At 41.5% G+C, this 24,476-nt stretch overlaps 1 protein-coding gene across 1 annotated transcript; it reads right to left on the reverse strand.

Annotated features, from left to right (window-relative positions):
- Positions 1-5,428: 5,428 nt before the first annotated feature.
- On the reverse strand, positions 5,429-23,619 carry LOC141155610 (uncharacterized). Its single transcript, XM_073642477.1, has 4 exons — positions 23,422-23,619; positions 22,646-23,020; positions 7,765-7,923; positions 5,429-5,487 (listed from the first exon to the last, which is right to left on the reverse strand). Exons 1-4 carry the CDS (start codon positions 23,615-23,617, stop codon positions 5,429-5,431), a joined length of 789 nt encoding a protein of 262 aa, XP_073498578.1. The 5' UTR covers positions 23,618-23,619.
- Between the last annotated feature and the right edge of the window lie 857 nt (positions 23,620-24,476).

Below are 24,476 nucleotides of genomic sequence, written 5' to 3' on the forward strand. Positions count from 1 at the left end.
ATTCCAGCTGAAGCTAACGATCTCCTGCAATAAAAGAAAAGTAATAAAGCAACATCATGCTTACCTTTCCATGGTTCCCATGACAGCTTCAGCTCTGCTACATCGAGATGACAGGCTGGATGGCAGCAGAAAGCTGCCATCCAGCCTGTCATCCAGCAGACACTGAGAAGCGCAGGCATGCTTGCGCTCTGCAGTATCTGGCTGTGACGGCATCCAGATGAGCCGACAAAGAACTCAGCTCACCTCATGCACGTCACTGACAGCATGGGAAAATTCTCCTGCGCTCAGCGCTTCAGCAGGAGAATTCTCTCACGCTCAACGCATGCGCAGGAGAATTCTCCCACGCTGTCAGTGACGTGCATGAGGTGAGCTGAGTTCATTGTCAGCTCATCTGGATGCCGTCACAGCCAGACACTGAGGAGTGCAAGCATACCTGCGCTTCTCAGTGTCTGCGGGATGACAGGCTGGATGGCAGCTTTCTGCTGCGGTCCAGCCTGTCATCTCGATGTAGCAGAGCTGGAGCTGTCCTGGGAACCATGGAAAGGTAAAGATGATGTTGGTTTATTATTTTTCTTTTATTGCAGGAGATCGTTGGCTTCAGCTGGAATGGGCGATACGGTAAGTATGGTTTAATTTAGAACAATAAAGAATTGTGTGTTTATTTCAATTAAAGGACTTTATTCTGGGTGTTTGTGTTTTTTTGTAACTTTGACTATGGGGTTAGTAATGGGGGTGTCTTATAGACGCCTCTCCATTACTAACCTGGGCTTGATGTCAGCTGGCATTATAAGCTCACATTAACCCCAGCCCTATTAACCCACTGCCACCGCTACAGGGCAGTGGGAAGAGCAAGGCTAAGTGCCAGAATTGGCGCATCCTATGGATGCGCCATTTCTGGGGCATCTGACGGCTGGTGTTTCTAGCCTGGGAGGGGGCCAATATTCATGGCACCCTTCCTGGGCTATTAATATCAGCCCCCAGCTGTCTGCCTAGCCTTTGCTAGCTATTAAATTAGGGGGATCCCAAGTCATTTTTTCGGTCCCCCATATTAATAGCTAGTAAAGGCTAGGTATTCAGCTGGGGGCTGATATTAGTAGCCTGGGAAGCTCCGTGGGTATTACCCCCTTCCCAGGCTTCAAACATCTGCCCCAGCCATCTGCTTAACCTCCGCTAGAGACTAAAATTACGGGGAACCCCACACCAATTTTTTTTTTAATAAATCCTTTATTTTAACACTAAATGACAAGTACAGTAACCAACACTGTCACTGTACTTATTATATATGTGACTGACATGTTTCTATCTATCTAATCTATGTGTGATTCTCTATCTTCCTGTTATAAATTGTCAGGTACCGCTGCTGAATTGCCGGCCGGCTTTTTTAAAGAGACGGTGCATGAAAACATTATTATTTTTTTAAATAAATCCTTTGCACTAAATGACAAGTACAGTAAGCAACACTGTCACTGTACTTATTATATATGTGACTGACATGTTTCTATCTATCTAATCTATGTGTGAAGCTCTATTCTTTCTGCTCTAAATTGTCGGGTACCGGTATATGCCGCTGCTGAATTGCCGGCTTTTCATGTTTCACTGTGAGCACTGTTCCCATCGATTTGGGCAACCACCTCCCCCAATACATTCTACATTATTGTTAGTTGTTTTACTTCATGTAGAATTAACCTACAAGGAAAGAAAGGGTTTATTTTCATTCCGATATTTGTGTCCCATTGACTTGCATTGGTTTCCGGTATCGGAATCGGCGATATCCGATACTTATTGAGTATCGGCCCTATCCAATCCGATCCGATATTTCCTGATATCGGAAGGTATCGCTCAACACTAGTTACAACTTGTCTCCTCCTCTGATTATTCTGCATTTCAGAAAAATCTCCTGCAGCAGCTTCTCCCAAATATTAGTGGGACACAGATGCTGAGCTGACACATCACTGCCAGCATCAGTACTCCCAAATGAGTACATTGTGGTATCAATACAGCTGAAGGCAGGCAAATAGTCTGGATAAAAGCCGGGGATGGAAGACCCTTACACGTCATTTTTTTTTGTTGGAAATATGAAAACAAATTCCCTAATAAAGTGATTTGCAAATTTTTATAACTTTCCATTCTGGATGGGCGACACGGTGGTGCAGTGGTTAGCACTGCAGCCTTGCAGCGCTGGGGACCTGGGTTCAAATCCCACCAAGGACAACATCTGCAAGGAGTTTGTATGTTCTCCCAGTGTTTGCATGGGTTTCCTCCAGGTTCTCCAGTTTCCTCCCACACTCCAAAGACATACTGATAGGAAATCTAGATTGTGAGCCCCGATGGGGACAGCGACAATAATGTATGTAAAGCTCTGCGGAATATGTTAGCGCTATATAAAAATAAAGATTATTATTATTATTCTGGACAAAATGAAAAGATTTGTTTTTCCTTAAATACAAATGTTTTATTATTTGAGTTGGCATGGTTTATAAATGACACAGAGTAGCAGGAATTTTGATAAGAAATAAAGAATTGGCAGTACAGTCATATCAATAATCAATACTTTCTTATTAATTTCAACCAGATGTCACTAGAAAGGCTGAATTCACAAATCTTTGTTTCGTGGCCCGAGTACATGGACTGGCCATGGGTTTCCTCACCAACTTTGACAGTCTCCTATATACCTATGAGGTCGTCAAGTTTGGGTCAGGAAACTCATGGGTGGAGCATATACTTAGGTCCAAACTCAGCCCACGAAAAACAGATATGAGAATCCATCCTAAGGAAGAAAGGAGAGAAATAAAAAGAGAGACTATGAAGAACAAGAAGGAATCAAGATGTGAGATGTAGCAGAACTGAGTAGTTTTAATGTGAAAAAACACACAATATGCCGTGATGTCATGTTGAGATGAACTTCAGAAAAGCTCTGCTCTGCTTCATCTCTTTGCATGGCTTATAAAAATTATATTATCTAGAGATCAGAAAATCTTTTGAAATTCACGTTAGCCAACTTCAACAAACGTCTCCCTAAAATTTGATTCACAGTGAATCAATTTTCTGTGAATCGCAAACACTTCAAAGGCTCTAATTGTTCAGAAAAGATGCGTGTAACACTTTGAGGTCTCCTAGGACTGAAACCAAGCACTTTCAAGCTCTTTAAAGCAAACACAGACTTATGTCAGAGTAACTTCCAACCGAAATGAGTGATTATGGCTCTTCACTGCTGTGCTGTCACACACTATCTGTTATAGTTATTCAGTGTTTTAAGGCTTTCTATCCATATCTCTATTATGTGAATATGACGTCCTTTCACTATAAGGCCACGTTCATACATCAGTATTTGTAAGCCAAAATCAGGAGTGGAAAAATCAGAGGGAAAGTATAATAGAAAAACGTCACCTCTTTGAATTTTTCACCCACTCCTAGTTTTGACTTACAAATAGTGAGGAAAAATACTGACCAAGTACTGAGCATGGCCTTAGATTACATCAAAAAATGGTGCTGCATTCCCTACCTCTGCTTTTATACAGGCTATGATTGTCCCGTCTGTCTGACTGTGATATATCATGTGATGTGATAGCATATCAGCATAGCAGTTGACTTTAAGGTCATGTGTGTCTCCACTAGTTAACGCAATCTTCTGCTTTATGTGACATGCTGAAGTAGTGCTGTTGCTTCAAAAGCATCCAGCAACTATGACAAATGACACAATCACAGGAGACAGGAAGTGTTGTACTTCAGAAGCATCCAGCAACTAGAGGGGTTACACAGTCACAGGAGACAGGGAGTGTTTTAGCAGAGCCCCAGGGGGATTGTGGGGAACATGTTATTGTAGTCTGGCTGAAGCCAAAGAGAAAGGTGGTGTGTTATCTGCATCTGACAGAAGGCAACTGAACAGGATTCAGATCAGGAGAAAAACTAAACACAGGTCAAATAAACTCCCTGAACTAACAGTGCAGATTATTATTGGGCAGGAAGATAAGGACTGGAAGGAATTGTGTCACAGGGATCATCTCTCTCATCAAACGCTCCCCCCCTCCATCTCCATGCAGGATAAAGAATGCTGTGTACTATTGTGTCCTTGTGAAGGAAAAGCCTGTGGTTGTGTATGCATAGAAGCGTGCTGCTAAGAGATATAATCTATGCTGAATTATGCTACTGAAAAGATGGTAATACTGTGAAGAAACTACTGTTACTGGAGCCGGTTGCTCAAGAAACTCAGACTGTACTGTAATGAAGATTGTTGCTGTAATATCCCTGAATTGCACTGGCCATGCTTCAGATTAAATTCCACTGTTAAACTGTTGAAAAAGACTCTTGTCAGATGTGTCTGGTCAGCAATTGAATCTATCGTGTGCCTGAGAGAAGCTGCAACCTATGGTCGCCCTGAGTAACGGTTCCCCCAGGATTCCAAAGAATTCATAAAACCCGTCTTGCCCCTATCTGAACCTAGCGGCGTGAATGTAACATTTGTCTATTTTTTCTTGGCCATTCGCGTGAATCGAATCAAATTGAAACCAGCAAATTTCCAAAAGTTCAACACGAATTTAATTTGCATCGAATCTATTCAGCCATCTCTATTATTCAGTCACTTCTAAAGAATTCAGAATTCTTTGCTTCCATGGGATCCATTTTTTTTTCTCTAGATGAGGATGAGAGTCCTATAAAAAGCTCCATCGCTATGCAAAAAAAAAGAAAAATTACATTTTCAATTTTTTCTTCTCACGGTTGTAGCATGGAAAACATTTTCAAAGGTTTGAGTTCACCAAATGATGAGGAGTGAGAATGCAAATCACATTTAAACACAGCTGTAAAGTAGAACATCTGCCTCATGCAAAGCTAAATAAGCCCGTCTTCAGACAAACGGCACACTGCAATCACACGCGGCTGCTAACAAAGCCAACCAAGGACTCGCGTGCTTTCAAATTAGAAACCTTTCTGTCTGACAAGTGTCAATATAAATTTACTTATGAAGAATATAGTCGCACTCCACACTGCATCTGCTGAAATCAAATCCTCCGACAGAAGAGAAGTGGAAGAGGAACCTGTGCGGTTTACACACGACGCATTATACCTGGTGTATATGGGGTGAGGTGTCACTTCTGTATATCAGCCCCAGGTGAAGAGCCGTGTATACAGCAGCATAAAACAAACTCCTCCTGTACAATGAGAAGGAATCAACTTCTGAACAGGAGAGGAATAATGACAGCTGCTGTGTCAGAATACGGCAGAAGAGACAAATGTTTGTTGTTATGATCTAATTATTACAATGTATATTCAAGTTACAAAAAAGAAACATACAGATGAACGCAAGGGAGAAAAAAAATCACAAGAACCTTCTACTAAGGAGACTTCAAGAAAACCTTTCCCCGCATTTTCATCGTAAACTGGCCGCATCGTGACAAAGTGGCTGGAGATCTAAATAAAACATATTTTTTTGTTATTTCTCATTTCCATTGCAGAGATATCGGCTTATAAACTTTACAGACTGATTTTCCACTGTATCCAAAGGGGGTGTTAACTGAGATTCTACTCTGGGGGTGTTTACTTTTTCAACTGCATGACATTGCCCAATCATACGCAGGAGACACCATACAGATGAAAGAAAAAAAAATGCCCCCAAAGAATGTCAGACCTGGCTTTCTCTGTGTGATATGGTAAGGCACATGTCTAACCAGGTCACAGAGATCTCACTGCCAGCATTTAGCGAATAGGTGAAGAAGAGCAGAGCTGTGTGTGATTAAAAACACCTCTCTGCAACTATCCCAGGTATCGGGGAATAATATGCCCATGTCTGGGATAGATGCAGAGCGGTGTATGTCGCAAGCGCTGTTCACACAGTACAACTCTCATCTCACAGGTGAGCGGCATTAGTCACATACACTGCTCAGCATCTATCCCTGATACCATAACTCTCTGAGAAAACATGTAAATGCAATTTATAAATATATTATAGTATTTAAATTATCTTTAGTTATGTTTTTTTTATTTCACTCAATATACAGCGGGTGAAATAAGTATTGAACACATAAGTAAATATATTTGTAAAGGTGCTATTGACATGAAATTCTCCCCAGATGTCGAAAACAACTCATCCAATCCAGAAAGGCAAAGAAAACACCCATAGATGTCCATAAATTATGTGTGATTACAAAATTGTTGAAATGTATTTAATACTTTGTACAAAAGCCTTTGTTGGTGATGAAGCTTCAAGACGCCTCCTGTATGGAGAAACTAGTCGCATGCATTGCTCAGGTGTGATTATGGCCCATTCTTCCACACAAACACTCTTCACATCCTGAAACTTCCATGGCTCCTTCTATGAACTCTGAGCTTTCATTCCTTCCATACATTTTCTCTTGGATTCAGGTCCGGTGATCGGCTTGGCCATTCTAGCAGCTTTATTTTCTTTCACTGAAACCAATTGAGAGTTTCCTTGTCTGCCTGTTTGGGATCATTGTCTTGCTGAAATGTCCACACTCGTTTCATCTTCATCATCCTGGTGGATGGCAGCAGATTTTTATTCAGAATGTCTTGGTACATTTGTCTACTCATCCTTCCTTCAATTATATAAAGTTTGCCAATGCTGTATACTGAAGGACAGCCCCATACCGTGATGTTCCCACCTCTAAACTTCACTGTTGGTATGGTGTTTTTTGGTGATATCTATGCAGTGTTTTTGGCCTCCAAACATGGTGTGTATTATGGCCTCCAAAGAGTTCAATTTTGGTCTCATCTGACCAGACTATATTCTCCCAGTATTTCATTTGTTTAAATGTTGTTGAGCAAAGTTTAAACGTGCTTGAACATGCGTTTTGTTCAGCAGTGGAATCTTGCGTGGTGAGGGTGCATACAGACCACAGAGGTTGATTGCATTACTTATTTTACCTGCTGATTCCAGGTCTTTCTGTAATTCTCCACAGGTAGTCCTTGGCTCTTGGACAACTTTTATGATAATTATTTTTACTTCTTTGTCTGAAATCTTGCAGGGAGCAAGGATTATGGTGATATTATGTTCTTTCCATTTCCAGATTTTGGCCCCAACAGTGCTCACTGGAATCTTCAGTAGTTTAGAAATTCTTCTGTAACCAATGTCATCAGTATGTTTTTCTACAATAAGGTTGTGAATGTCTTGAGATGACTCATTGGTTGTACCCATCATGAGATGTTTCTTGTGTGGCACCTTGGTAATGAGATGCTTTTTATAGGCGACCTCATCACTTGAACCAGCTGATATTATTTGTCACTAAGTGGCAGGATTGCTTTCTAATTACTGATAGATATCAGCTGGTGTTCCAGGGCTTTTTGCACCTCTCTTTCTACATGTGTTTAATATTTTTTTCCTCTGTCATTTCTAATTACTACATATAACTTAATTTATAAACATTTATGGTTTGATTTTTTTTGCCATGTGTGGATTGGATTGGTTTTTACCGTTATCTGGTAAGAGTTTCATGTCATTGTCACTTTTAGAAATATATTTACTTAGAAAATTGGTGACATGTTCAATACTTCTTGTGAATAAAGTCCGTCCATTGTACCACATTTGTTCTTGTAACCATTTTTTATGGTGATGTTTGAATAAAACTTTGGGATTTTTAAATGATCGGTGAGTACCACTTTTTCTTCTTTCAGACCATGCTTAGAACAAACGGAACTTTACATGTCCATGGTGCTGGTTTTTCTTCTTTTTTGTTCAATATTTGTTTCACTCACTGTATATGACAGTAATTAAAAAGACTTTGCTCTTTTTGGCTTTGTAAACTACATACAAACCTTGTATGGTCCAGTCCTTCAGTCCTATATGGTTGGAGCTAACCTGGTGAGGTGGAATTTCTAGAGTCAGGAAGAACACATGGACCAAAGGCGATGGTACAGTGAGCAGGACTTGCTGGTTGGCACGTGGAACAGTAAAGACCAGGACAATAGAGTAAGCTGGATGGCAGAAATACAATCAGACCAGGACACATTAAGCCACACAAAGATAGGAGTGTATACAAGTACAAGGGCTGAAGATGTATAGTCAGTTCAGGACTGATTATGTAAATTAGTACAGAGGAGAGCCCATTATGCTTACAGCAGATGAAGGGTTAATCAGTTTATAGAGAAGGTACACTCTGATGAAAGAGAGTCTATAGTGTCGACAGGTCTTGAAAACAGTTCATTAGAGCAAGTGAAGGGTTAATACATATCTCCGAACTTTTGAAGAAGAGAAAGAGAGATAAATCATGCTGCGAGCTTAGCGAACCGTGGAAAATTTTGGCCACACCCCTGGCCATACCCAATCCATGCCCATTTACCATTTCTTTATCCCTGGTAGGAGGAGTTGTCAGAGGGGCGCCGATAATGAGGGGCATTCAGCAGATTGCCCTCATCCCCATTCCTGGTATGCATGGCCTCCTCATCCCCAATCCTTGTATGTATGGCCCCTCATCCACTATCCTGTTATGCATAGTCCCCTCATACCCAAACCTGGTTTGCATGGCCCTCTCGGACCCAATCCTGATATGCATGGCCCCCTCATCCCCAATCCTGGTATACATGGGCCCCTCAGACCCAATCCTGATGTGCATGGCCCCCTCAGACCCAATCCTGGTATGCATGGCCCCCTCAGACCCAATCCTGGTATGCATGGCCCCCTCAGACCCAATCATGGTATACATGGCCCTCTCAGACCCAATCCTGGTATGCATGGCCCCCTCAGACCCAATCCTGATATGCATGCCCCCCCTCATCTCCAGTCTTGATATACATGGCCCCCCCATCACTGCAGACATGAAAAAATAAACAATTCTACTCACCTTCCTTCCTCCGCTCTGCTCTGTTCCAGCACTGCAACCTGTCTGTTAGCAGCTCATATCAGAATCTGAGCAGCACACGATATCACTGCCATGCGCTCTCAGATGCCGAGGTGAGCTGCGTGGATATCCACTCCTCTCTACGCCGGGACTATGAGCGTGGAGAGGAGTGAATAGTCATTCTCCTTAAAAGCACACACAGCAGCGGCTGCGTTCCTGCTGGGGCTCTGCGATCCTCTGTGCCCGCTACTAAAGAGAATGAATATTCACTCTTCTCCACGCCCATGGGAGTGAAGAAGAATGAATATTCATTCTCTCTAATAGCGGGCACAAAGCGGAGCGGAGCTGCAGCAGGAGCGTAGCGGCTGCAATTGACAGTGTTCGCTATAAAGGATAATTAATATTCACTCCTCTCTACTCCCATGGGCGTGGAGAGGAGTGAATATTCATTTTCTTTAGCAGTGGGCACACATCGTAGCTGCAGCTGCCCTCTACTGCCTGTGCCCCACCACCCTCCACAGCCAGGAGAACAGCTGAGCTGTGATGGGACGTGGGACTGAGCCCTCAAAGTGGGACAATCCCGCGGAAACCGGGACGGTTGGGAGCTATGGTTAATAAGTAGGTCTGAGTTAGGAAGTAGATGTAGATTGTTGAAGCCACACCAGATTGCAGCTGAGAGAACTTAATGGTGGCAAACTCAAAAGCACACTGTAATTAAACACAAAGTGTCTGAGCCATGCCATGGGTCATGATTTTGGTCAAGTTCATTAGGCAGCGGTTAAACAAAATGTGGAGCATATCAAAGGGGGACAGCCATAGGGGAAGGCAGCAGAGCCCAGCAGTGGAGCCATACAGGTGCTGGTCATATATTCCTCTTATGTGATTAGTTTACTAAAAAAAATGGGGCTAGAGGGTGTAATGAAAATTATTAAATAAATAATGAAATAATTGTAGAATCGTCCAAGGAGTTAAATTCTGAAACAAGTACTTTTCCGTCTGGTCCGGAGAACTATTGATTTTTTTTTTAAACAGCATATACAGTATTTTATCACTTCAATCATTGGAGGGGGAAACAAAAACCAGTTCAGTGAACCAGCACATAGTACTGAAATCCCAGAATTGAGGTCACTTACTGTCAGGCTTATAGCAAGCACACTATTCTGAAAGTCACCTTATTTGTAGCAACCATTGCATAATAACTGTGATCCATCATATATGATATTTATTTTTAAAATTAGAAACATTTAAATAGTTATAAAAAAATAATACAAAATATTAAACAGGAATCCCCAGTCTAATAAGCCTGAGACAACGGAAATGGCCTTTAGGCTACGGTCACACTATCAGTATTTGGTCAGTATTCCGCATCAGTATTTTTAAGCCAAAATCAGGAGCGGAACAATTAGAGAAAAAGTATAATAGAAACATGTCACCACTTTTGCATTTTTCACCCACTCCTGATTTTGACTTACAAATACTGATGTGAAATACTGACCAAGTACTGATAGTGTGACCGTAGCCTAAGAAGAACTCTAAGCTAACTTTTTCAGACTCCTAAATGGTAGACATGTCATTCTTTGCTGCAACACATCCCCCACCAAAACACCTGCACATAAATCAGCAGATCCTACCTTCAGGATTGTACAGATTTGATACCATGTTTCTTTTCTAGTGTTGCAGAGTTTATTGTACTGGCCACACATTACATCTTTGTGAATAAAAAAACACATAGAAAACAAAAGACGATAGAAGGGGCCACTGAATTTGAAAAATTGTAACAAAGTTTATTGTCAATACTTAGGCACACAGCAGGGGTAAGTGCAAAAACAATAGGAAAGACTAAAAAAACTTTAAAAACAACCCACTCCACATGGCAGTCACCATAGTAAGCCCTATATTATATATAATTCAGTCAGAGTAATCTATCATAGTACCCTTATAACATATAAAGAGTGAAGGAAACACTCACAAGCTTCTACATATGTAATGTCCCCAGAGTATTCACCATATACATACCAGGGAAGTCAAACCCAGGTCACGGAGGAGTCAAAGGGCAACCAGGAACTGGGGGGCCTAGTAGGAGAGCGCATACGTGGAGCGGGATGCCCCGACGCGCGTTTTGAACTCCCTTCGTCAGGGGAATAAGAATGTTTTTAATGGAAAGAATATTTATAGCACACACCCTATAAAAATTACACATGGAAACTTACTGATGTCCGAAGAGTCATAACATACAGAATACATCATTTTTTGTCTGTTTTGACTCAAACAGATCCAAAGAACGAAGTGTCCTGTATAAATGAATAAATGTAGTGGTTGTGAGGAAATGTGCCCACCATTCTTATACACACTGTATAAAGCTATGGTCAAGGTCCATTTATAAAGTTAACGTTGAGGCCCCTATTCTGAAGATCCAAAGAAGTCCCGGTGATCAGACTCCACACAATGATACATTTATTTGATTTTATGTAATTTAGGAATAAAGTTCTTCCGAGAATGGTAATTTGTCTTCAGAATGTGTTTACTAACAAACATCAAAGATGTTTTGGCCCAGAGCTGGGGTCTTCATCAGATAAATTATCTAATGGTCTTCTCGTCCTAGCATGACTGTAGCATCTTCTTAACCCCTTCATTCCCTTGCAATTTTCCATTTTTGCTCTTCCATTTTTTCCTCCCCTTCTTCTAAGAGCCATAACTTTTTTTTATTTTCCCTTCAATATAGCCAAACAAGGGCTTTTTTTGTGGGACAAGTTGTACTTTTGAACAACACCATTGATTTTACCATATAGTGTACTGGAAAACGGGAAAACAATTCCAAGTGCAGTGAAATTGCAAAAAAAAGTGCAATTCCACAATTGTTTTTTTTTTTTTTTTATTTACCATGTTCACTATATGGTAAAAATGACCTGCCGTTATGTTTCTCCAGGTCAGTACGTGTACGCAGATACCAAACATGTATAGGCTCTTTTTTATTTAAGTGGTGAATTTTTGTTTTTGAGATGTGTAAGAACATTTTTTTTTGTTTAACCTGCCATTTTCAGAGAACTGTAGTGTTTTCGTTTTTCAGGATCTGGGGCCAGGTGAGGGCTTATTTTTTGCATGTCGAGCTGACGTTTTTATTGATACTATTTTGGGGTAGATACGATGTTTTGATCGCCCGTTATTGCATTTTATTTCAATGTTGCGGCGACCAAAAAAATTTACTTCTGGAGTTTTGATCTTTTTTCTCGATACGCTGTTTATCGTTAGGATTAGTTTGGTTTTATATTTTCATAGATTGGACATTTCTGAACATGGCGATGCCATTATGTGCATTTTTTTCAATTGTTTTATTTTCAATGGGGCAAAAGAAGAGTGAATTGATCTTGTGTTTTTTATTTTATTATTTATTTTTTTTTTTTTACTTTTTTTTTTTCACAATTTTTACTGGCTTCAATAGTCTTCTTAGGAGTCTTGAAGCTGTGATTGTCTGATCGCCTGTGCTACACATAGCAGGGCTTCATCACTGCTATGTATAGCAAAAATCACAATCTATGAATGCCGGCCACAAGCCGGAGTTCACAGGAGATTCACAATGTCAGGCACAGGGGTCTTCTGCAGACCACCACCTGTCATGACAACCCTCATTATTGTCAAATTCTGCAGTCAGTGATTGCTAAAGGCACTTGATGGCTGATCAAATCAGCCATCAAGTGCAGGGAAAGATGCGGGCTCAGTGTCGAAACCCATATCAAAGGTCACGGCCCCTCTATCAGTATTTGATCAGTATTCGGTCAGTATTTTTTCTTAGGAGTGGAAGCCAAAACCAGGTGAGGAACAATCAGAGAAAAGGTATAATAGAAACAAGTCACCAATTCTGCATTTATCATCCACTCCTGGTTTTGTTTTCCACTCCTGAGAAAAAATACTGACCGAATACTGACGAAATACTGATAGCGGGGCCAGAGACACAGCCGATGAAGTAAATATACGTCAAAGGTCATGAAGGGGTTAAGTCACTTCAGGAGGAGTTTTGGGTTATATGCCTAAAGAAGACTCCGGCATTGGGTCAAAATCATGTTTATTTTTATTAATCAATACCAGACATGGCTACGGTAAATCAGTTCATAGTGAATTGCAATTGTCTCAATTGTTTTAGAAAACAATTCAGATTCTCCTGGACTCTAAGGATTTGTGATCTGCTTTGTATAAATTCGATCATTTTGATGACTGTAGAGGGCAGGGAAAGTAATAGAAAAGGGATAATAATACTCACTTTGTCACTCACCTGTCCCACCACCAAAGCCTCCTATTCATGTCACAATTTCACCACTCATGGTGTCCTAGGGATGCGGTGAGTAACAGCTCAGTCGCTCTATAGATTCAGGGATATGCTGGACTGTCAGTATTGTGAGTGACAGCACAGCCACCCAATCGGAGTCAGGGCATGCTGGACTGTTAGCAGGGCCGGCGTCAGCACCCGGTGCACCTGGGCAAGTGATGGGGCCCTGAGCAGGTGGGGGGCCCACTCGAGGTTGGGGCCCCACTGGGCTATGGGAGGAGGAAAGCGGTGTCAGCGCCCGCTCTTATCCCCCGCTTGCTCAGGGCCCCGGCAGCCAGATACTTACCTCTCCCCGTGCCTCCGCAGATCCGCTGTCTTCCTGCTGTGTGCTCCCTGTGACGTCTCAGGTCAGACGGTGCGGTGACGTCTTTCCACCGCGCCATCCCCTGAGCCATCACAGGCAGCGCATGGTGGGAAGACGCCGGCGACGCCGGAGTCCGGACCTGAGCAGCGGCAGCAGGTGAGAAGTGAGATGAGTATTTGATTTTTTTTTTTAATGTATGGAGGCATGGGGCATTATAAGGGGGGGTGACATCCTGCATGTGCATGGGTCATTAACCTGGAGCCAACCCTGGCTGTTAGTATTGTGAATGACATCTTAGCCACCCAATATGGCTGGGTTTCCTCCAGGTGTCACTCGTTCTGGGTGATTACCTGGCTATTCAGCTTGCTGACAATGGTCAGACCATTGCCAGTCGTAGCTTTGTTCGATGGTGTGTGTGCCTTGTTTTCTATGTTGCGCTATTCAGATCTTTGTTGCCTGACCTTGGACTTTGCCTTTTGACCGTTCTTTTGCCCTAACCTTTTGCCTTCTACATGCTCTCCTGGTATCTAACCTCGGACTCCCAGTATTCCTTGTCTCACTGCTTGTCCATGAGAGGTGACTCAGCATCACAATCCATTCCTCTGTACAGCTCCTTCCAGCCTCTTCTTTACTTTCCGAAGCAAGCGACATCCTTTTCCTGCATCTTCTCTTTGCTCCAGGTTCCCAGCATTAAATGGGTCTTTAACATCACAACCACCAAAAGGAATTCACATATCCCCTAGGGGACAAGACTATTCAAACACCAAATTGCTCCAAGGAGCAAATAGATCTCCAATAATAATAATATTAAAATATCTGTATGGCCACCCCAACAAGTTTCGCCCTCATGGGCTTCCTCCGGGGGCAGTGGCTACAATGATGTCTATAATATAAGGCTGCAAGCGTCCCCCTGTCTGAAGCCCCTATAGACTACGCATGCGCAACGCGCAGTCTGGCTCCAGACGGAAGAACGCATGAAGCCGTTACAGGTAAGTGTATGGCACCGGAGATAGCGGTATGCATAGACACTGAACGCATACCGTGATCTCCGGTGCCATACTTACATACTTACCTGACAGAGAGGAGCGTTGCCACGACGCCTCTCTTCTCGCCGGAGACCGGGGCAGGAGTGAAGAAGTCGGAGTCGGCACATGCGCATAGCGCTATCCGGCACCATTTTACTGAAGACACATTTGCAGTGTGTCTTCAGCAAAATGGCGCCGGACAGCACGGTATGGGCACACGCGTACTCCGGCGCCACACTCCTACCCCGGCCTCCGGCAGAACAGGACACCACAGCGCTGGAGCACAGGGAAGAAAGGTAAGTATAAGTGTTTATTTGTTTTTTGTATGTGTGCAGCGTGAAAGGGATGAGGGAGGCACACATACCAGAATTGGGGGATGAGGGGGCCACACATACCAGGATTGGGGGATGAGGGGGCCACGCATACCAGGATTTGGGGATGAGGGGGCCACACATACCAGGATTGGGGGATGAGGGGGCCACACATACCAGGATTGGGGGATGAGGGGGCCACATATGCCAGGAACTGCAATAGAAAAAGAGGTTCAGAGGCAGATTGGCCCAACAGAATTTACTCAGAAAAGTATTAGAGATGAGTTTTCAGATAATTTGAATGCAGAGCTGGCACAACAGTATAGCAGTGTTGACTCATTCATGTGGCAGAGCTGAGTTTGCTAGTGGATGCAATTCAGAATTGGTACAGCGGTAAAGTAGTATTCACTCAGTGGCTAAACTGAGCTTGTTTTGCCATAGAGTCCAATGTCACAGAACTAGCCCAGCAGAACAGAATACAGTATGTAACAGAGTCCAAAGTCACAGATCTGGTCCAGTCATATAACAGAGATACCCAGTGATGTGGGAGGATTGAGTTTGTAGTGAAGTTTAATGTCACAGAACTAGCCTAAAGATAAAGCAAAGTTAACCAACTATTTAAAAGAGTTGAGTTGGTCAGGGTGAACAAGAAAGAAGAAAAAGGCAGTCTCGATAGTAGTGTGGATATAGGGAAAATATATATTCTTGTACCGTGTTAGCCAGTAGATAGAAAAATATTTAGATTTGAGAGTTCTCAGTGGTTGATACCTTTTAATGGCTAACTGAAAAGATGCTAACAAATTGCAAGCTTTCGAGACTACTCAGGTCTCTTCATCAGGCATAGTATAACACAAAATCTGAAGAGTCACATATTTATACACAATAAGACACGCAAGAGAAAAAAAATGCAATAGGTAAGACAGGTGATGAAAAGCAGAGTTATAAACAGATAAACAGTTCTGGCTATAAATATTTTAGCAGTTAATAGATAAGGAGTGTGAAGGTTTTATTGTCCTGTGTCCAGTGTTGTGATGACCCCACAGGTCTGAGAGTCTGAGGAGCACATTCCTTAGTTGATGTAGAATGACATAAATCCATGCGACACATTCATTCCTGCTCTGAGAGAGTTAAAGGTCATCATCAGATTATATTCTGAGACTCTCCTTTCTCTCTGAGATTTGAAGTTACCTTTTAATACCAGTAATTTCATATCTTTTATGCTGTGATCAGGGGAACAAAAATGCTTGGCTACAGGCAGATCTATTCTTTTTTCTTTTATTGTGTGGCGATGATGATTCATCCTTGTTCTAAGTTTTTTCCCTGTCTCCCCTACATAAAGACCCCCCAGCTGGACATTTGGTACATATAATTAAGTACACTACATTAGATGTGATACAGCTGAACGTACCTGGGATCTTATAGTCCTGATGTGAATTGGGGATCTTTATCTTGTCTGTGGTCGTTATACATGGACAAGTTTTACATCTTTTCTGGTTGCAGGGAAAGGTACCTGTAGCTGGTGGAGATGACAGGGAGCTTCTGACACTGATGCTTCTTTGATTTGGGGGCTGCCTGAAACACAGAAGTGGGGGGTCTGGAAATATGGATTGTAATCGGGCATCTTATTGTAGTAAGGGTTGTAGTTTCCGTGCAGCTCTTCTTAGCGCCTCCAGATTTGGATTATAGGTGACTTCTAGATTCACCCGGTTGCTTTCTTGTTTAGTTTTGTAATGTAGGAGATGATTCCTCGATAATCTGGTTCTCAATTGTTCTTGGATGGTAGCCCTGTTTCAAAAAGGTCTTTCTGAGGCCATCAAGGTGTTTGTCTCTATCCATCTGGTTGGAACATATCCGATTGTATCCGATGGCTTGGCTGTAAACAATAGAGTTTTTTATGTGTTTTGGATGGAAACTGTCCCATTTAAGGTATGTAGGACGGTCGATTGGTTTCCGGTACAAGGATGTCTCTATTTCATTGTTCTGTAGCTTGATGATGGTGTCCAAAAAGTTAATTTCAGTACAGGAGTAGTTGAGTGTTAGGTTGATGGTGGGAATGAAATTGATTAAAGTCTTCTTGGAACGTCTTCAGCCGTTGCTCAGACCCCATCCAGATGATTAAAATATCGTCAATGAAACGACAGTAGGCCAGAGGCCTGATGGGACATGAAGACAAAAAGTCACTTTCAAGCTTGGCCATGAAAAGATTTGCGTACTGTGGAGCCATTTTACTTCCCATCGCTGTAACAGTCTCATGTAGATATATGTTGTTATCAAATTCAAAGTAATTGTGGGTGAGGATGAATTCTGTAAGTTTGAGCACAGAATCAGCAACAATTCCTGTATTTTCTATGAAGATTTTGCAGGCATTTAATCCATCCTGATGTGGGATATTAGAATACAAAGATTCCACATCCATGGTGGCCAGGATGGTTCCCTCTGGTAGAGGACCTACTGCTGCTAGTTTATTCAGTAGGTCTGTCGTGTCCTGAATGTAGCTGGGTGTACTCTTTACCAGGGGTTTAAGAACACACTCTACCCATCCAGAAACTTGCTCAGTAAGGGGCCCACACATGAAATAATTGGTCTTCCTGGATTTCCAGATTTGTGGATTTTGGGGAGCGTATAGAATGTCCCTATTCTTGGACTCTCTGGTATCAGGTCATCAGCTCTTATGGATTCGTCAGGCAGACATGATACCAACTTGTTTAGTTCCTTGAAATAGTCCTGTGTAGGGTCAGACTCCAGTTTTTTTTAGTAGCGCATGTCCATCAGTTGTCTGTTTGCTTCCTTCATGTAGTCTGATGTGTTCATCATGACTATTGCACCACCCTTGTCAACAGGTTTAATGATGATTTCTTTGTTGGTTTTCAAAGATTGTTTGGCCTTTCTCTCCTGGGCACTGATGTTGGATGCTTGTCTCCTGTTTGTGTCTAAGATGGTGGATTTTATCACATGTCTGAAGGAGTCTATATATGTATCCAAATGAGGGTTTCGTCCACGTGGAGGTGTCCAATCTGACCTCTTCTTGGTTGTCAAAATCCCTTTTCCTTCAGTTAGGGTGGGTTCTGAATCTTCTGTAGCATTGAAGTAGTCCCTCAGGCGCAGTGCAATAGTGATGATGAACACATCAGACTACATGAAGGAAGCAAACAGATAACTGGTGGACACGCGCTACTACAAAAAAACTGGAGTCTGATCCTACACTCCTACACAGGACTATTACAAGGAACTAAACAAGTTGGTATCGTGTCTGCCTGACGAATCCATAAGAGCTGATGACCTGATACCAGAGAGTCCAAGAATAGGGACATTCTATACGCTCCCCAAAATCCACAAATCTGGAAATCCAGGAAGACCAATTATTTCATGTGTGGGCACCCTTACTGAGCAAGTTTCTGGATGGGTAGAGTGTGTTCTTAAACCCCTGGTAAAGAGTACACCCAGCTACATTCAGGACACGACAGACCTACTGAATAAACTAGCAGCAGTAGGTCCTCTACCAGAGGGAACCATCCTGGCCACCATGGATGTGGAATCTTTGTATTCTAATATCCCACACAAGGATGGATTAAATGCCTGCAAAATCTTCATAGAAAATACAGGAATTGTTGCTGATTCTGTGCTCAAACTTACAGAATTCATCCTCACCGACAATTACTTTGAATTTGATAACAACATATATCTACATGAGACTGTTACCGCGATGGGAAGTAAAATGGCTCCACAGTGCGCAAATCTTTTCATGGCCAAGCTTGAAAGTGACTTTCTGTCCTCATGCCCCATCAGGCCTATGGCCTACTATCGTTTCATTGACGATATTTTTATCATCTGGACGGGGTCTGAGCAACGGCTGAAGACGTTCCATGTACACTTTAATCTATTTCATCCCACCATCAACCTAACACTCAACTACTCCTGTACTGAAATTAACTTTTTGGACACCATCATCAAGCTACAGAACAATGAAATAGAGACATCCTTGTACCGGAAACCAATCGACCGTCCTACATACCTTAAATGGGACAGTTTCCATCCAAAACACATAAAAAACTCTATTGTTTATAGCCAAGCCATCGGATACAATCGGATATGTTCCAACCAGATGGATAGAAACAAACACCTTGATGGCCTCAGAAAGACCTTTTTGAAACAGGGCTACCATCCAAGAACAATTGAGAACCAGATTATCGAGGAATCATCTCCTACATTACAAAACTAAACAAGAAAGCAACCGGGTGAATCTAGTAGTCACCTACAATCCAAATCTGGAGGCGCTAAGAAGAGCTGCACGGAAACTACAACCCTTACTACAATAAGATGCCCGATTACAATCCATATTTCCAGACCCCCCACTTCTGTGTTTCAGGCAGCCCCCAAATCAAAGAAGCATCAGTGTCAGAAGCTCCCTGTCATCTCCACCAGCTACAGGTACCTTTCCTTGCAACCAGAAAAGATGTAAAACTTGTCCATGTATAACGACCACAGACAAGATAAAGATCCCCAATTCACATCAGGACTATAAGATCCCAGGTACGTTCAGCTGTATCACATCTAATGTAGTGTACTTAATTATATGCACCAAATGTCCAGCTGGGGGTCTTTATGTAGGGGAGACAGGGAAAAAACTTAGAACAAGGATGAATCATCATCGCCACACAATAAAAGAAAAAAGAATAGATCTGCCTGTAGCCAAGCATTTTTGTTCCCCTGATCACAGCATAAAAGATATGAAATTACTAGTATTAAAAGGTAACTTCAAATCTCAGAGAGACAGGAGAGTCTCAGAATATAATCTGATGATGACCTTTAACTCTCTCAGAGCAGGAATGAATGTGTCGCATGGATTTATGTCATTCTACATCAACTAAGGAATGTGCTCCTCAGACCTGTGGGGTCATCGCAACACTGGACACAGGACAATAAAACCTTCACACTGCTTATCTATTAACTGCTAAAATATTTATAGCCAGAACTGTTTATTTCTTCCATAATAACTCTGCTTTTCATCACCTGTCTTACCTATTGCATTTTTTTTTCTCTTGTGTGTCTTATTGTGTATAAATATGTGACTCTTCAGATTTTGTGTTATACTATGCCTGATGAAGAGACCTGAGTAGTCTCGAAAGCTTGCAATTTGTTACCATCTTTTCAGTCAGCCATTAAAAGGTATCAACCACTGAGGACTCTCAAATCTAAATATTTTTTAGTAGTGTTGATGCACACAACCTGAATATTCCAGCAGTGTCCCACCATCTGAGCTGGCCTATGTAGGCTTGGATACTGGGGTAACAGAGGTGCATCAGGTTGCAGCTGCAACCTGAAGCGCAAGGGAACAGGAGGAGCCGACAGCTGCTGGAAGAATACATTGAACCCAGCTCTATATGCAGAAAAAGTAGGTAACTTTTCCACACTATCCCAATATATATCTTATCCCGATCACTAATGAATACTGGCATTAGATAATTAATACAAGACCTTACTTCGTGGATTCGTCTACAGTGCCTCTCCAGATATGTAACTCATTCCTATTAATTACTAAAAAAAAATATTATTAGGGGTAATGTTTGCACTTAAGCACCATCCCAAATGTCTCCCGGGACCCAGAATATGAGATCCTCTTCACTATTACAGATGAAAGGATAAGACAGGATTAATTACAAAGAATCTCTCTAGGATTTCTCAGAAAGACAAAAAAAAACTTCTCTAAATCACAGTTTAACTGGAAGGTTTAATGGGATTGGTATCAGTAATGCGCAATGAACAAAAATAGCTCAGCTCCAATTCTGTGTTCTGCTTAATTGCTATGTGAATCATATAATCTCACCATGTGTCTGGCCTGTCGTATGGTAAAGAGAGCCTCATTAATATGCATTATAACATTAAAGCCAGACAGGTTTAGCTCAAGTAGGCTTCTTAACTAATTATAGTTAAAATGTTCTATAAATTATTCCCCCGAAATACCTAATTACATCCTACCTGTCAATGTTACCTGCCAGTCTGTCTACACCAGCAACATCCAATGGTTATATGTCAGCCCCAACCCAACCAAGAGCATCCTGGAGGCAGCAGGTGAGCAGCAAACTGACACACAAACTTCTGACAACTAAGATAAAAGGAAACTTGGATTAAACAACAACAAATCATAAAAGGCAACTTTGTTATGAGACGAATTGTACTGATATATATGAGACATTAAATACTAGATTCATAAGGTAAAAACCAGATGGTAAATCTGAAAGAGAGAAGTGTAGAGGAGACATGAAGAGTACAACTAGTTAACACTAGGACTACTGGACTCGTGACCCCGCCTAGAACTACTGAAAGGAGTCATTTTGACTCCTTGCTTGTTTTCGTTTATTTTTAGAGTTTCATTTGTGGTTATTTATTAATAATTATATTTTTTGTTTATGTATTATTATTGTGAGATCCAACAGTAATGCTTTTGATTGTTTTTTTTCTGCTTTTCTTATTTTTCTACAGAAAATAACAATAATTATAATAGACGTTTTTCAAACATTTTTTTTTATTCAAGTGCACACATATAAACAACAACTGAAGAACAAAAAGCAGAGAAAATGTAGGTGGAGGAGCATAAAAATGAAAATATGGCGCAGAATTCACCTTCTAAACATTTGGTGTTTCGCATTTTAGGCATTGCCTTTGATTTATGGCAGTACATTGCCCACACAAAGACTTACCACAAGTCTTACAATTTCCGACAGAACTATTTTTCTTGCACTTTTCTTTGATCTGGCAAAATTTTGTTTGAACCATCACTTCTGAGCATGTAGAAACTTGGGACGTGGAACCCTTTTCCCTATCTGTGACATAAGGACCACTCAACTCTCTCACAAGCGTTTGCAAAAATGCCTTGCGTGACATTTTTTGGTGGGTAATCTCCTTGAATATTATCCATGCATTTATACCCGCAAAGTCTAAGGCATTTTCAAATGCATGAACAGGCCATCTCCTTGTGCATGTTCGTGTGGTATATTTTCGTGCCATCTGATCCACTACATCTACTCCATATTTTGTTTCATTGTAAAACTTTACCGTTTCTGGAGTTTTTTTAGCGGAATCAGACGCAACAACAACATCTGGATGGACGGAACTCAAAATGACAACATTTTTGTTGGGCTTTCCTTGATATACTGTAAGTGTAAAATTGTCTTCATTTCTAAACACTTTAGTGTTGTACAATTCCTCTTTCATGGATTTTATTTCTTTAGGCACTTCTCGCCTTATCTTGTTCAGTGTTCCCACGATGGTTGTTCCTTTGCTTTTTAGCTGTTTAGCTAATTTTACTGAAGTAAAATAATTATCGGTTGTAACATTGCGACCTTTTTTCAAAAACGGGTCCAATAACTTCATTACCACATGGTCAGCTAAACGGTCCTCAGCACGGCGTGTGTCATCTTTGCCTAGATAAGGGAAGCCATTTGCCAGATATTTGCTCCTCTTATCAACAGCTAGCCAATATTTGTGGCCATATTTATCTGGTTTGGAAGGCATGTACTGCGTGAATGGACACCTAGTTTTGCTTGGGAAAAGTTGCTCATCCACCGTTATGTATGGGCCAGGTTTGTAACACGCAATACAATTTTCAATAAACCTGTCCCACACAGTAGAAAATAGAGCAAACTTGTCCGTTTGCAGTCTCTCCGATCGAGTAGATTTCTCATCAAATCTGAGAAACCTCATAATTTCAACAAAGCGGTCCCTAGACATTGTCGCTTTGCAAAATGGTATTCCCCAGTCATTACACCAAATACTGCTAATCGAGTGACGGTTCGTGACAGATATTCCACGAGCATAGAATATCGCAATGAATGCATCTAGCTCCTCATCAGATAGAGTAAACTGTAAATTACTGTTACTGCATGCTTCTGCAAGCGTACAGTTCTTTATATGTGTCAATATATATGAATCAAAAAATAAACGCCATGCGCTCAAAGGACTATCGATAATGATATTTCTTCTGGCGTATCCTGTAGGGCCAGGTGCTTCTCGAAGAATATTTTGGCTGTCACGCCTACCAGGTAAGTGTTCTCCAATTTCAACAGGTTTCCATTGAATACCATCCGCTGAAACTAGTATTCCTTCAGATTCGCCTTCTCTGGTGTTTGTTGTTGCATTACCTTCGCCGCCATCGTTATCTGTTGTTCTTTCATTTCTGGGACGTTTTGCTGATTTTTTCTGTCCACGACCAGGAGGATGGTCACAAGGCAACATAACTGCATGAGCCCGATCCCCAGTTGATGTGCTTGGAATATCTGTAAAAAAGTTGATGAATATTTAGAATTTTTGTTTTGTAAGGGTCCGTGCACACTGGCTGGATTAGCGGCGGAATATCATACCGGATATTCTCACCACAATCTGGCCCGTACCTGCCCGCTCAGGTACAGAGCGGAGTTTCATACCTGAAGCTCCGCTCCGAACGCCGTGCTGGAGCCGCTGTCTGGGACGGAGCCGTGCTCGCGCGTAAGCAAGCGCTGCTCTGTCCCTGACAGCGGCTCCAGCCCAGGGTTCGGAGCGGAGCTTCAGGCATGAGCGGGCAGGTACGGCCTGTATTGCGGCAAGAATATCCAGATGGCTATTCAGCCAGAATTCTGCTAGTGTGCACAGGCCCTAACTCAGTGTGTGGAAGAACAAATAAATACACATAACTACTTACCTTCTGGATTTGTTCCTTCTGAGTCTTCAGATTCACTTGATATGTTCTGAGGAATGAAATCTTCATCACTGTCAGAATCAAATACATGTTCCTGCAATTCGGATTCCGATTCATCCTCCGGTATGGATTGCAAAGTAGCCAGAATATCCTGAGGCTTTATCAAACGTCTTCTCTCCATATTCCTCACAAATTCCATAATTCTATATAGTTCCCTGCTGAAAAATAGAAATGAAATTAAAACTAAAAGAAATAATAACTGTTCTGCCACCTTCAAAAGTAGGTGGGCTGAATCAGTTGACAGACAGCTAAACTATTTCATAACAATTCATACCTGTATGAGTCTTCAGAGCTCGTATGTCTGCGTCAGTTCTCTTTGTCTCTTCAGCTGAACTGAAAGTAAAGTTACTATCCAGAATACTGTCTCCTGCTAGGACCTTAGAAAAACACCACCCTTCATTAGCATAAGATAAGAGCCTAGAGTAAACAAGCTATTTTGTTCAGCATTACACAGTAATACAAGCAGGTAAAACACAAGGAAAATGTGAAAAGTTGACATGTAAATTGAACTACATCTATATGAATATCAGGGTAAATAAGACAGAGTGAAAAAATTATGCACAAAACTTTATAGCAACATTTAGTGACAAAAGGACCTCAAAATATAGTAGGGAGTCAAAATGACTCCCTTCAGTAGTTCTTGGTAAATTTTGAAAAAAACGCGCAAATTTTTCACCAAAATTATTTATTCTCACAAAATCTTTTTTCACATCATATTTGAGGAAAAGTCACCGAGTTTTAAGCCGGAATTCTGAAAAATGTAGTCACAGAAGAGAAATAAAAAACGAAAGGAGTCAAAATGACTCCATCAGTAGTTCTAGTGTTAAAAGACAATAATATATTATCCACAGCTACTATTCATGTAGAGCAGTGGTAATGTACTAGTAATATTCTTATTATAGTAGCTATATTCTTGTACACAGCAGCAGAATTATAGTAGTTATATTCTTGTTCATACGGAGCAGTATTATAGCAGTTATATTCTTGTACATAGGAGC

The sequence above is a fragment of the Phyllobates terribilis genome, unplaced genomic scaffold, assembly GCF_046119375.1.
Source record: "Phyllobates terribilis strain yellow unplaced genomic scaffold, ASM4611937v1 Scaffold_7__3_contigs__length_470593459, whole genome shotgun sequence".
Classification (NCBI taxonomy): Eukaryota; Metazoa; Chordata; class Amphibia; order Anura; family Dendrobatidae; genus Phyllobates; species Phyllobates terribilis.

Bases quoted from the DNA above. Each gene is read 5' to 3' on its own strand.
- LOC141155610 (XM_073642477.1), bottom strand. From the start codon at position 23,617: ATGGAATTTGTGAGGAATATGGAGAGAAGACGTTTGATAAAGCCTCAG. The intron at 23,021-23,421 runs GTAAGTAGTTAT...ACTTTTTTACAG, and splicing joins AGAAGGAACAAATCCAGAAG to ATATTCCAAGCACATCAACT. The intron at 5,488-7,764 runs GTTTGTATGTAG...CTTTGGATACAG, and splicing joins GAAGGACTGGACCATACAAG to TGGAAAATCAGTCTGTAAAG.